We start from the raw sequence: 13,079 nt of genomic DNA on the forward strand, positions 1-13,079 counted from the left end.
AGAGGATTACTCCGAAACTTGGCAAGTTTTTTTTTTTTTTTTTTTCTTTTTGTGTGTGCCTATGGACAATTCATCTCTGCTTTCAGTTAGTGGTCTCCTTACAAAATTAAAGCAATTCACATATAACAGTTATTTACATACTTAACCCTTGAGCGGGCATGTTGATTTTTGTAACGTGAGTGGGCCCATGGCATACTTTGTACACATGTAATGAATAGCTATTTTTATGTTACCACAGTAAACATATATGAACAAAATCACAGTTTAATCTTAGTTTAATTGAACAACAATAAAATAAACTTATATCATGTAAGTTAAATCATTGTTTAATTAAACAATAATAAAATAAACTTTCATTATGTCACTCTGTTGCTGCACAGAAGTGTTACCCCACAGTAATGAACCAATCAAAGCATTAAATGCTGCAGTAGCATCAGATCCCAGAAATATGCTTACTCAATTATTAATTATCTCATAGACAACTACCTCATTGTGGGATGGTGGTCTAGTTCGGAATATGGGACATTTTCTTGCATGGATCATAAATTTTTTCTATTGAGTTTGCTGTTTTTTTTTATACTACTGCTGTTTACTTGGATGTATGACAACACAACTTGTCAGTGTGTGAGATGAAGCACAAAGGAAGGAATAGGTATGGGCTCAAAACTGTAAAACAAGAACGGAATGGTAAAAGACAATGTTATTTGTTGTTCGGCACTTTATGCTCAGGCGCACCCGCCTGTGGGGGTACAGGTCTAGTTTGACAAGAATGGAACATGTGGTCAGCTGTGCTCTTAGTGGGAACCATCCTGGTACTTGCCTGAAGTAATTTAGTGAGACAACAGAAAACATAAATCAGGATGCCTGGATTAAGATTGGAGCCCCTACTGTGAAGGCCACTCTGTTAGAAACAGTATTGTCTCATTTGGTTTACTCCTAGTGTTCATTGCTGTTTTACAATTAAGTTACTTAACAATATAAAAGACTTATGCAACACTCACTCACTTCTCACTTTTACTCACTTCATTCACTCCACATACTGTATACACATTGCTTCACAACACTACACACACTATTAGCTGACACCAGGACCATTTCGTACGCCACAACTTCCCATTTGTTAGCCTGAGAAAGTGAGTCTGCATCCCTCTGTAACAACTGAGATGTTGAGCTCAGATAGAGGATAAGGTGTTTGTCTTATACACTGCATAGCTTTGGAAGTAAGTTTTTCCAGAAAAGGAAAAAAAAGGCAAAATATAGCAAGAAAGCATTATGCTGAATAATAGAGGTTTTATTATTGTTATTATTATTTATTTGTGTTACATTTTTTACAAACCTCTACTTAATACTTCAAGGTATAGGATGTATTTCTTGATAAGTAGTTTTTAACTGCCATTTTAAATAAGTTTGTTTTAGCAATTTCACAATTTGGACTCTTGGTGCAGACAATTTCATAGCTGATTTCCTTTCACGGATCAATGCTCTCTCAGTAGACACTGATTTTGACAATCTTGCAAAAGTGGTTTCAGGATGCACAATTATTCCTAAACACTATGATTTTCCTGGCTCTTCAACCAAGCCCGCATCTCGTGGTCGTGTGGTAGCGTTCTCGCTTCCCACGCCCGGGTTCCCGGGTTTGATTCCCGGCGAGGTCAGGGATTTTCTCTGCCTCGTGATGGCTGGGTGTTGTCTGCTGTCCTTAGGTTAGTTAGGTTTAAGTAGTTCTAAGTTCTAGGGGACTTATGACCACAGCAGTTGAGTCCCATAGTGCTCAGAGCCATTTTCTTCAACCAAGTACTATGCAATGTTCCACAAAACCACCTTTGTTCACTAGTTTGTTCATCAGGTGAGCCATACATGACACAAACTGTCACACCCTGGGATCCAATCTACAATGAAGCTTGTCACAGACCACTTCATCAAGAAAGACTGTAAATACTGGACACAAGCAGGTAGTGTCTGCCAATACACTAAAATAGAATGGCATGTACAACCACAACATGACCATTTCCAGCACATCCACTTAGACCTCGTTAAACACCTCCCCAATTCAAATGTTTATCAATATAGTTTTTCAGTACTTACAGGCTAACATGCTGGGTCTAGGCTACATCAGTTCTGGACATAACTGCTGAGACCATCGCAAAAGCATTTGTCACTCTATGGATTTCGTGTTTTGGATGCTCACCGCAATAAAGACAGGTCAAGGTAGATATTTTGAGTCAGCATTTTTTTACTGAACTATGTCACTTATGCTGTGTTTAGCCATTCTGAACAACAACCTAGCATCCACAAAGAAATGGACTAGTTTAGTGCGGGCACCGCACATGTAACACTTTGAAGACAAAGCCTGAACAATGCATGGACCACAGCTTTGTGTTAAGAAGAGTGCAGCTGAGTATAGATTGGCTGCAATTTTCTCTATGCATGAACCACTGATTGCTTGAAGATTGCACTCATTTCTTATGACAACAATGAACAGATGTCTGGCTATCTGACTGAGTGAGGTGGCACAGTGGTTAGGCACTGGACTCGCATTTGGGAGGATGATGGTTCAATCCCGCATCCGGCCATCCTGGTTTAGGTTTTCTGTGATTTCCCTAAATTGCTCCAGGCAAATGCCGGGATAGTTCCTTTGAAAGGGCATGGCCGACTTTGTTCCCAATCCTTCCCTAATCTGATGAGACCGATGACCTCGCTGTTTGATCTCTTCCCCCAAACAACCCAACCTCTCGCTACCTGTCCCTTGATTGGTACTGCCTTCTGTTGTCAATCTCAAGAATTATTTTAAAAGAAACATTAGCAAATATAACAGCTGCTGATGCGAATGGATGAGCCAATATAATCACACCAATGTAATTTTGTGTGTGTACTTATTAGGTTTCACAGATTTCTGTAGTTCTGCTACAAATAAGTCACACTTGCTGAGGTGGGCCAGAAATTTCGGAAGCTCAATAAATCACATCCCACTTTTTTCTTGGAGGGTAGTTATACTTCCTGTCATCATTATTTTAAAATTTGTGGTCTGTGAAAGAACTACACTAAATATAGAAAATAAATCTTGAAGCTTGGTCCTTTTTTAGTATTATTACACTTGAAGATATATAAATTACATGTGTGCCAGTTATGGCATAAATGGTCACTTTCCTAGGCTTGATATTCTTCTAAGTGACTGGTCTCCAAAAGTGTTAAATCAGCTCTCAAGCTTCATGGAACAGAATGAAACGATGCCCTACTGTGGGTTCTTTTGGGTGTACATTTCATTTATAAAGAAGATCTCTGCCTGTCTCTGGTGGAACTCCTTGATGTAGAACCACTCACTCTTCCAGCAGACTTCACAGAGCTGTCCCAAATGCCTACAGACAAATAACTGCCATAGCTCATTCACAAAATCAAGCAATACATTGCACACCATAACCTTACAGTAGTCATGCCTTTTTTCACATCATTAAGAGTTGCTGCAGACTGTTGGTCTGCATCTAGATAAACATAGATTTACAAACAAAAATCAACAAAGTACCTGTGAACATATTAATTTACTATGTTTAAATTTTAATGGCAGCTTGGACATGCAAGCATTCTGAAAGAAGCAGAAAAGACAACATGTGCAGCAAATCTCTTCATTGAGTACAGCTGTCTGGGTTGTTAGCAGCATGAATTACTTAAGAACTGATACCTCTGACAGTCAGAGGGGTATAAAATATGACCATAGGCCATCAGAAAGTGCGTCTTGCACAACTGGAAACAGCACACAACTTGTCACACATGTCTACATTTCATTTCATCTTGTTGTACATACCTATATAGATAAACACTCACAATCATGCATTTATAAAATACAGGATGTCCACAAGGTCTCTCCACAGCAGCAAGCTTCACATGTCTTGCCTTGAAGGGTGCATAAGGTTGGCAGTACATTTAAGTCTTGCCTGCATGTGTTCCATGGACTTGCAGGGATAGGTTGGGGGTAGCAGTGTTACGTGTGCATCGCAGTTGTTGGTTGTGTTGTTGTCTTGTTCTTGTGTAATCTGAGTGCAGTGAGAATGCTTACTATTGCAGATATGCATTTTTAGTGGAAGAGGTTTTCCGTGTGGGAAAAAACTTTACAGAGCAGGTGAGGTGTCAGCTTAGATTGCGTTTTCCTGCTTCAAGGTGTCCATATTGTGAAACTATATGTGATTTAATCCACAAATTCCAGACAACAGTTTCAGTTCATGATGCACCACAACTGGTAAGCTTGCTATTTTAATGGACCAGAAGCTTGGGCACCATGTTAAGAAGTCCAACAAAATCAGTGAGGGGATTATCACAAGTAGCTATAGTCTCTTCTATGACAGCAAATAAGGCCATAACCAAAGAACTGGAGCTGTATCCATGTAAAATTATTGCTGTTCAACATGTGAAATGAATAGTGTATTGTGAATGGTTTCAGCAATTTGTTAACCAGTTGGAGTTGGTGTTTTAGATTGAACCTTTTTCGCTGACGAGGCGAGGTTTCCCTATCTGGCTCCATTAATTCACAAAATTAACTAAATTTGGTCAACAGAAAATCCACAAGCCTGAAGAGAAATGTCATTGCATATAGAGAGAATTGGAGTCCAGGTTGCCCTAACACAAGTTCGAATTATAGGGAAGATGTTTTCGATATGTCTGTCACTCTTAATCTCTGTTGTTACTGGATAATTTATCCATTTATTGCCCTGCTCAAAGAAACTGAAATCAATCATTAATTTTTCCAACAAGACAAAGCTACTGCTCATACAGTACATCAGTCCCTATAGCTTTTATATGAAATCTTTGTAGACGAAGTAATTATGTACGGTCTTTGTCCCCCACACTCACCAGATCTGTCCTTACCCGACTAGTTCCTTTGGGGTGTGGATAAAACATTTGTGTATCAAAAAACCCAAAGGCAATAGATGAAGTGAAGACTGCAATAATTGAATATCTGCATTTGTTTGTATGTGGAACATTGGTAAAAGTGTTCATAAATGAATGTAAATGTGTTGAAGTATGCCTTCAAGAATGAGGAAAACATTTCCAGCACCTACCATGATATTGGTGTGTACTGTGTATTTAACTCTAATTAATATAGTTAATTAATTTAAGGGTTTCAATTGTAACAGTGTTGAATCCAATCTCCCAACATAATTGCAACCACTAACAGTGAAATGTGGCCCCAACCTTATACAGCGACAGACTGTGCTTCCAACATTACATGTCCTGCAAGGTGAGACACACAATGCTTGGCACTGTGGAGAGACTTCATGGATGCACAGTAGCTTGTAGTACTGTAAAGCCCTCTATGTAGGCCAAACAGGGCAAGACTTCCATAAAAAGACACAACAAAATATATAAATACCTAACACATTAACAACTATAACAAATCAGTAATAGCCACCCACATAAGAAACACATGTCACCCATTCCATGATATTGCGTGTGGTATTCATATATTACATAAAAAGGACAGGGGACACCAAAAGGACTTACATGAAGAATTGGGAATATCCATTCATGACACAGTACATGGAGCTATGTTATTAAATGGTAAATCTGTAAGTAATAACGTTAACTTCTTCAGAAACTTTCCAGTGCTGAAGGACAGTTTCACTGAGTGAGAAAAAAATCGTCTTTACCAACTACTCATCTAATATTTGCCATGAAATAAACACATCTAGATATAAATACTCCATCTTCTCTGTGTACTACTGTTTTAGTACTATAAACTAGTTTATCTTTTACGACTCTTTGGATTGATGCAAACAAATTATTGTGAAAGTGTTAAGTTGTGATGTTCTTGTTACTGTGCTCTGTATGCCACACAATGAAATTACCAACAAAAATATAAGTAAATGCACTGACAAAATGACTAATTATGCTTATCACATAACGTACATACAATCAAACAATGGAAAATCCAGGATGGAATATGACAATATAATGATAAGGGTAGTTGCTACTCACCATATAGTGAAGATGCTGAGTTGCAGAGAGGCACAACAAAAATACTGTCAGAAAGGATGCTCTTGGTCAACAAGCTCTTCGTTGGTAATAGACAATGTACACATAAACATTCACACAAATGCAACTCACATACGCATGACCATAGCCTCTGGCTGCTGAGGCCAGACTGCGAGCAGTAGAGCAGTAGCAAATGATGGGAAATGCAACTGGGATGGGGGTGGGGGGGGGGGGCAAGGTGGAGGCTGGGATGGGGAGGGAGAGGGATAGCAGGGTAGGGGTGGGGGACAGTGAAGTTGAAGTGCTGCTGGGGAGCGTGTAGGGACGAGGTAGAGAGAGGGTAGGGCAGCTAGGTGCAGTCTGGAGGTTATACGGAGAACGGTGGAGAGGTGGAAAGGGGGGGGGGGGTAGCAGGAAAGGAGAGAAGGTGCATTGGTGGAATAGAGGGCTCTGTAGTATTGGAATGAGAACAGAGAAGGGGCTGATGTGTTAGCACAACAACTAACTAAGGTTGAGGCCAAGAGGTTGGTTGGTTGGTTGGTTTGGGGAAGGAGACCAGACAGCGAGGTCATCGGTCTCATCGGATGAGGGAAGGATGGGGAAGGAAGTCGGCCGTGCCCTTTGAAAGGAACCATCCCGGCATTTGCCTGGAGCGATTTAGGGAAATCACGGAAAACCTAAATCAGGATGGCCGGACGCGGGATTGAACCGTCGTCCTCCCGAATGCGAGTCCAGTGTCTAACCACTGCGCCACCTCGCTCGGTGGCCAAGAGGGTAAATGTAGGATAAATTGCAGTTAGAGTTCCGACCAGCGCAATTTGCAAAAGATCTGTTGGTGGAAAGGATCCAGATGACATAGTTCTAGTAAAAATTCAGGAAGATGCTGAAAAGGTAATAGTTTCTGCTTCCAGAATGCTCTCCAAGTCTGAGATCAAATAGCCTATAACCAAGAAACAGTGCCTTGCAGTTGGCTGGGCCATTAACAAGTTTGGCAAATCAATCACTAAAGTGATGTATCGTCACCTGAATGCTGGCTGAGTGGCCTGAAGGATGTGTTCAGATGGGCACTGATGCTTCATGAGTGCATCATCAAACAGATGCAAACACAAGGATGCTGAATGACTTTCAAGGACTCCTTTGGCAGAACACAGCAGCAATGACAAAAACCATAAAAGCCTTGACAAATGAGGAACTGACCAAAGGACAATTCCAATTAATAAATGGAACATTGTATAACAGTAACTGTTGTATGATGGAGTGGAAATGGCTGCTTACCAACACAGCTCATCAGAAGTCAATGATCTGTCAAGTAGTTCCATGATGCAATGACTTGGTGACCTGGAATTCATGAAGATGTTAGAGAGAATCAGGCACAGGTCTTGCTGGCTGGGTCTCTAGCAAACCATTAGACACTATGCAAGCCACCATAAGGAATGACATTGATGTAAGAGCATGCTGCATTTATCTCTGGGGCATGTGATACCAGTACTATCTTTAGCAGTACCATTCTACTGGATTGGTAATAACTTCTTAAGGAGCTTTCCCAAGTCGACAAATGGAAATTGATGGATAGTGGTAATGCACTGACTACCTCACTCACTATGTGGTCACCAAAGCTGTGCAGAATGCTGAAGCTCCAGAAACTGTAAAATTCCTTGTGGAATACATCATTTTGACGTATGGAGCACATCAAGCAATTATCTTTGATCACGGAAAAGTCTTCCTATCAAGACTTAGCATAAGAGAGAATTTTCACATTGTGACATCCCCCAGGATGACAATTGCCTGCCACCCACAGACAAATGGCCTCACAGAATGCTTTAAAAAGACAATGGTAGATATACTACAGATGTATGTTGATGTCAAACAGATTAGGATAAAATACTGTCTATCATGATGTTCACGTACAACATGGAAAAGTAAGATAAGGAAGATTTTACAGGTTTCCCATCATTATTTCTGCTCCATAGTTGTGAGGTGAAAATGACACTGGATACACATTTCCAATTTCAAGCAGATGATACTCAGGATGCCTACATGAAACATGTCATCACCAGAACCAAAGAAGCAAGGCAGATGGCTCGCATATAGATCCTATCCACTCAGGAGACAGACCAAGGGCACTATACCATCAAGCACTGACCAGTGAGATGTGGTTCATGAGACACAGTATGGATTTTTATGCCTGTGGGGGAAGTGGGACTACCAGAAAAGCTACTAAAGCACTTCTTTCAGCCATAGTGCTAACCTTTTTCACTTGTCAGAGATCACATATGAAGGCAAAAGAGCAGAGATGTCATTCATGTCTTCCATATAAAGCTCTGCTATAGCCCAGAGTTGCAGATCAGTGATGGTGAGGTTCAAGGAAACTGAAGATTCATTTGACAGTCGTAAAGATACAATGGGAGGGTCTACCTTTGATGCTCATCATAGTGAAGAGGATGCAACAACATGATGTTTCCATGAACAATTGCTCTCCTCTTCAGGGGGTGAGCTTTGTTCTGGTGGCATGTTGGTGTTCGTAATAAATGTGCTTTCAATGCTAAGCACTGTATTTCATTAACGAGCCTGCCTTTGGGTTTGGACTTGATTCTGGTTATGGCGTACCTACATGTGGGCGTTGTCAGTGTTGTTAAAGAATCTGAAATCAAGTATTTCAATAATATTGATCATCAAGGGAAAGAAATTTACAGGGTGAAGCTATTTCTGTCAAAAATTCAACTTAGTCGAAGTGCCGAAGGGTTTGTTAATAATAGTTATCGATTTCTGTCACTAAACTGAGTCTGACCTTGGCAGCCGGAGGCCATGATCATGTGTCTGTGAGTTGCATTTGTGTGAGTGTGTGTGGGTATGCTGTCTAATTCTTATGAAGACCTGTTTGGCTAAAAACTTTTTTTGAAAGTTTTTTTGTTGTGCCTACATGCGATCAACATCTGTGCTATATGGTGAGTAACAACTATCCTTTTCATTATACTGTCATTGTTCCATCCTGGATTTCCTATTACAAATTACATTTGTGTGTGTGTTGCTGTAACAAACTATTACCACCTTTGTTTACTTTGGTTATTTGAGTTCCAAATTAAATGTATTTGCCATTTTAAAGAATGTTTCATTCACACCACCAATAAAAATGATGAATAGTAAAATTAATGTAAAATATCTGTAAGAAGAGTTTTGAATTACCTTAGTTCAACAATAGAAAAGTCTAAAGAACATAAGGGACCATATGGAGCCTGTCACTAAAACCCTCAGCATGTTGCTATCATACAGTTCTTTGCAGTTAAACAAGAAACATCCATTATAAGACTGAATGACATTCAATGTGTTATTTTTCTTTCAAAATGTGATAACAACATCCTATCTTCTTAACTAAGTAATATAATTTTTCCCTTTCACTTCTAAAAGAGAAATAAATGAAGGCAGCTGATGTAAGAATATAGATAATCATAAAACAGTGGCTACTAGTCTAATACAATACCTGGATAAGGGAACCGAAACCAAGGTGAATCCATTAGAATTTGTATCTTTGTGTCAGTTCTGGCAGGATGGCCCATTTCAAGTACGTTAAATAAGGTCAGCAAGCCACAGATACCCCACATTATTAAGATTGTAAGAAGAACCTGCAATAATGAAGAATGAAAAGCAGCCTAGCAATATATAAAAATTTTGCACATTAGACACCTACTTAGCATTCATTAATACTTGTTTCAGCGAAAAGTTAAAATTTTCACAAGCTATTGAGAGCAAATAATAAGTTCATAGAGATGGAAACCAGTTGATCATTTTTATAGATAGAATGAAGCTATCACATATTGTTTCTTAATCATGTGTGAGCAGGAATGTAATGTTGAATCCTTAACCATTTCTCTAGAACTAAGGTGAAAAAGGAGATAACATAAAATGAGGAAAAGAGTTGGATAAGTTAGTTCAAACAATAGATCAAGGGTAAAAAGTACAGAACACTAAAAAAGTGTTATGGTAAATGAATTCAATAGCCAAAGAGATTCACTATTTTTATGGGTATGAATGAGCTTAGCTAGTTGACAGTGAACATAGGTAGAAACAAATTCCAGTTGTACATAAAACTGAAGCAAGATACATGGGAAGAAAGATAAGTATGTGTTTAGAAATTTATTAAATAAAACAGCTACATAAAGTAACAAGAGGAGATGAGGCAAACAGCATAAATACTGAAATACTTCTATGTAATACAGTATCATGTAACAACATAGCAACATGTGTGCCACACAGAACTGATGATGCTTTCAGAAGAGCTGACAATACTGAATCTTCGTGCTGACACTTGTGATATTTCCAAATACAAAGACAAACTGTAAAGTTTATGTTTGCTTCAGATATTTGTTATGCTAATGTTCCTGATATTCAAAAACTTAGCTGTTAATTTGGCCATACAAGTTTCTGTTTATAAGGGTTCTGGCCACTATAAATGGATCTGTTTTATATATGTGAAATGAACAAAAGAAGATACCATATTTACTTTAGGTCATAATGTTTTACTTTTTAATCAGAAATATTATAGGAAGGATAGATTGCTATTCACCACATAGAGGAGGCATTGCATCGCAGACTGGCACAATGAAAATGCTACTAACCATTTGAGCTTTCAGCCAAAAGGCCTTCTTTGGGAATTGGGTGAGTAGAAATCTATCCTTGTCATAATATCGTTTCTATTCCATCTTCAACTTTTCACTGTTTCTTTTAATTTTTAATCAAATGGACATTAAAATTCCCCCCCCCCCCCTCCCTTTTTTTTTTTGTTTGGTCATCAAGTCTTCTGACTGGTTTGATGCAGCCTGCCACGAATTCCTCTCCTCTGCTAACCTCTTCATCTCAGAGTAGCACTTGCAACCTACATCCTCAATTATTTGCTGGATGTATTTAAATCTCTGTCTTCCTCTACAGTTTTTGCCCTCTACAGCTCCCTCTAGTATCATGGAAGTCATTCCCTCATGTCTTAACAGATGCCCTATCATCCTGTCCCTTCTCCTTATCTGTGTTTTCCACATGTTCCTTTCCTCTCCAATTCTGCACAGAACCTCCTCACTCCTTACCTTATCAGTCCACCTAATCTTCAACATTTGTCCATAGCATCACGTCTCAAATGCTTCAATTCTCTTCTGTTCTGGTTTTCCCACAGTCCTTGTTTCACTACCATACAGTGTCGTACTCCAGATGTACATTCTCAGAACTTTCTTCCTCAAATTAAGGCCGTTATTTGATATTAGTAGAGTTCTCTTGGCCAGGAATGCCCTTTTTGCCATTGATAATCTGCTTTTGAATACCTCTGTGTTCCATCCATCATTGGTTATTTTTCTGCCTAGGTAGCAGAATTCCTTAACTTCATCTACTTCATGACCATCAATCCCGATGTTAAGTTTCTTGCTGTTCTCATTTCTACTACTTCTCATTACCATCATCTTTCTTCAATTTACTCTCAATCCATACTCTGTACTCATTAGACTGTTCATTCTGTTTGGTAGATCATGTAATTCTACTTCACTTTCACTCAAGACAGCAATGTCATCAGCGAATCGTATCATCGATATCTTTTCACCTTGAATTTTAGTTATGTTCCTGCACCTTTCTTTTATTTCCATCATTGCTTCCTCAATTTACAGATTGAACAGTAGGGGCAAAAGGCTACATCCTAGTCTTACACCCTTTTTAATATGATCACTTCATTGTTGGTTGTCCACTCTTATTATTCCCTCTTGGCTGTTGTACATATGTATATGACCCATCTCTCCCTGTAACTTACCCCTACATTTTTCAGAATTTCGAACTCCTGCACCATTTTACATTGTCGAAAGCTTTTTCCAGGTTAACAAATCCTATGAACCTGTCTTGATTTTTCTTTAATCTTTCTTCCATTATTAACTACAAAGTCAGAATTGCCTCTCTCTCGTGCCTTTACCTTTCCTAAACCCAAACTGATCATTGTCTAGCACATCCTCAAGTTTCTTTTCCATTCTTCTGTATATTATTCTTGTAAGCAACTTGGATGCATGAGATGTTAAGCTGATTGTTCGATAATTCACGGACTTGCCAGCTCTTGCTGTCTTTGGAATTGTGTGGATGATGCTTCTCAGAAAGTCAGGTGGTATGTCACCAGACTTATACATTCTACATTCAACATGAATAATTGTTTTATTGCCACTTCCCTCAGTGATTTTAGAAATTCTGATGGCGTGTTATCTATCCCTTCTGCCTTATTTGATCTTAAGTCCTCCAAAGTCCTTTTAAATTCTGATTCTAATACTGGATCCCCTATCTCTTCTAAATTGACTCTTTTTTTTCGTCTTCTATCACATCAGACAAATCTTCCCCTTCATAGAGGCTTTCAGTGTATTCTTTCCACCTATCCACTCTCTCCTCTGCATTTGACAGTGGAATTACTGTTGCACTCTTAATGTTATACCCTTGCTTTTAATGTCAATGAAGGTTGGTTTGACTTTCCTGTATGCTGAGTCTGTCCTTCCGACAATCATTTCTTTTTCGATATCTTCGTATTTTTCCTGCAGTGATTTCATCTTAGCTTTCCTGAACTTCCTGTTTATTTCATTCCTGAGTGACTTGTATTTCTGTATTCCTGAGTTTCCTGAAACATTTTTGTACTTCCTCCTTTCATTGATCAATTGAAGCATTTCTTCTGTTACTCATGGTTTCTTCACGGTTACCTTCTTTGTACCTATGTTTTCCTTCCCAAATTCTGTGATGGCCCTTTTTAGAGATGTCCATTCCTCTTCAACTGTACTGCCTACTGAGCTATTCTGTATTGCTGTATCTATAACCTTAGAGAATTTCAACTGTATCTCGTCATTCCTTAGTACTTCCGTATCCCACTTCTTTGCATATTGATTTTTCCTTACTAATGTCTTACATTTCAGCCTACTCTTCATCACTACTATATTGTGAACTGAGTCTATATCTACTCCTGAGTACACCTTACAATCCTGTATCTAATTTCAGAATCTCTGTCTGACTATGATGTAATCTATCTAAAATCTTTCCGTATCACCCAGTCGTTTCCAAGCATACCTCCTCCTCTTGTGATTCTTGAACAGAGTATTCACTATTACTAGCTGAAACTTGTC

The 13,079-nt window shown here is 38.9% G+C and overlaps 1 protein-coding gene across 2 annotated transcripts in view; it reads right to left on the reverse strand.

Annotated features, from left to right (window-relative positions):
* Positions 1-13,079, reverse strand: part of LOC126235982 (solute carrier family 23 member 2) — a 281,884-nt gene that overhangs the window by 32,383 nt on the left and 236,422 nt on the right. For both annotated transcript variants that reach the window (XM_049944964.1, XM_049944965.1), the window contains exon 7: positions 9,443-9,584. In XM_049944964.1, the coding sequence (XP_049800921.1) occupies positions 9,443-9,584 (142 nt within the window). The remainder of the gene's footprint in view (positions 1-9,442; positions 9,585-13,079) is intronic.

This window comes from Schistocerca nitens, chromosome 2, assembly GCF_023898315.1.
Source record: "Schistocerca nitens isolate TAMUIC-IGC-003100 chromosome 2, iqSchNite1.1, whole genome shotgun sequence".
In the NCBI taxonomy this organism is placed as follows: Eukaryota; Metazoa; Arthropoda; class Insecta; order Orthoptera; family Acrididae; genus Schistocerca; species Schistocerca nitens.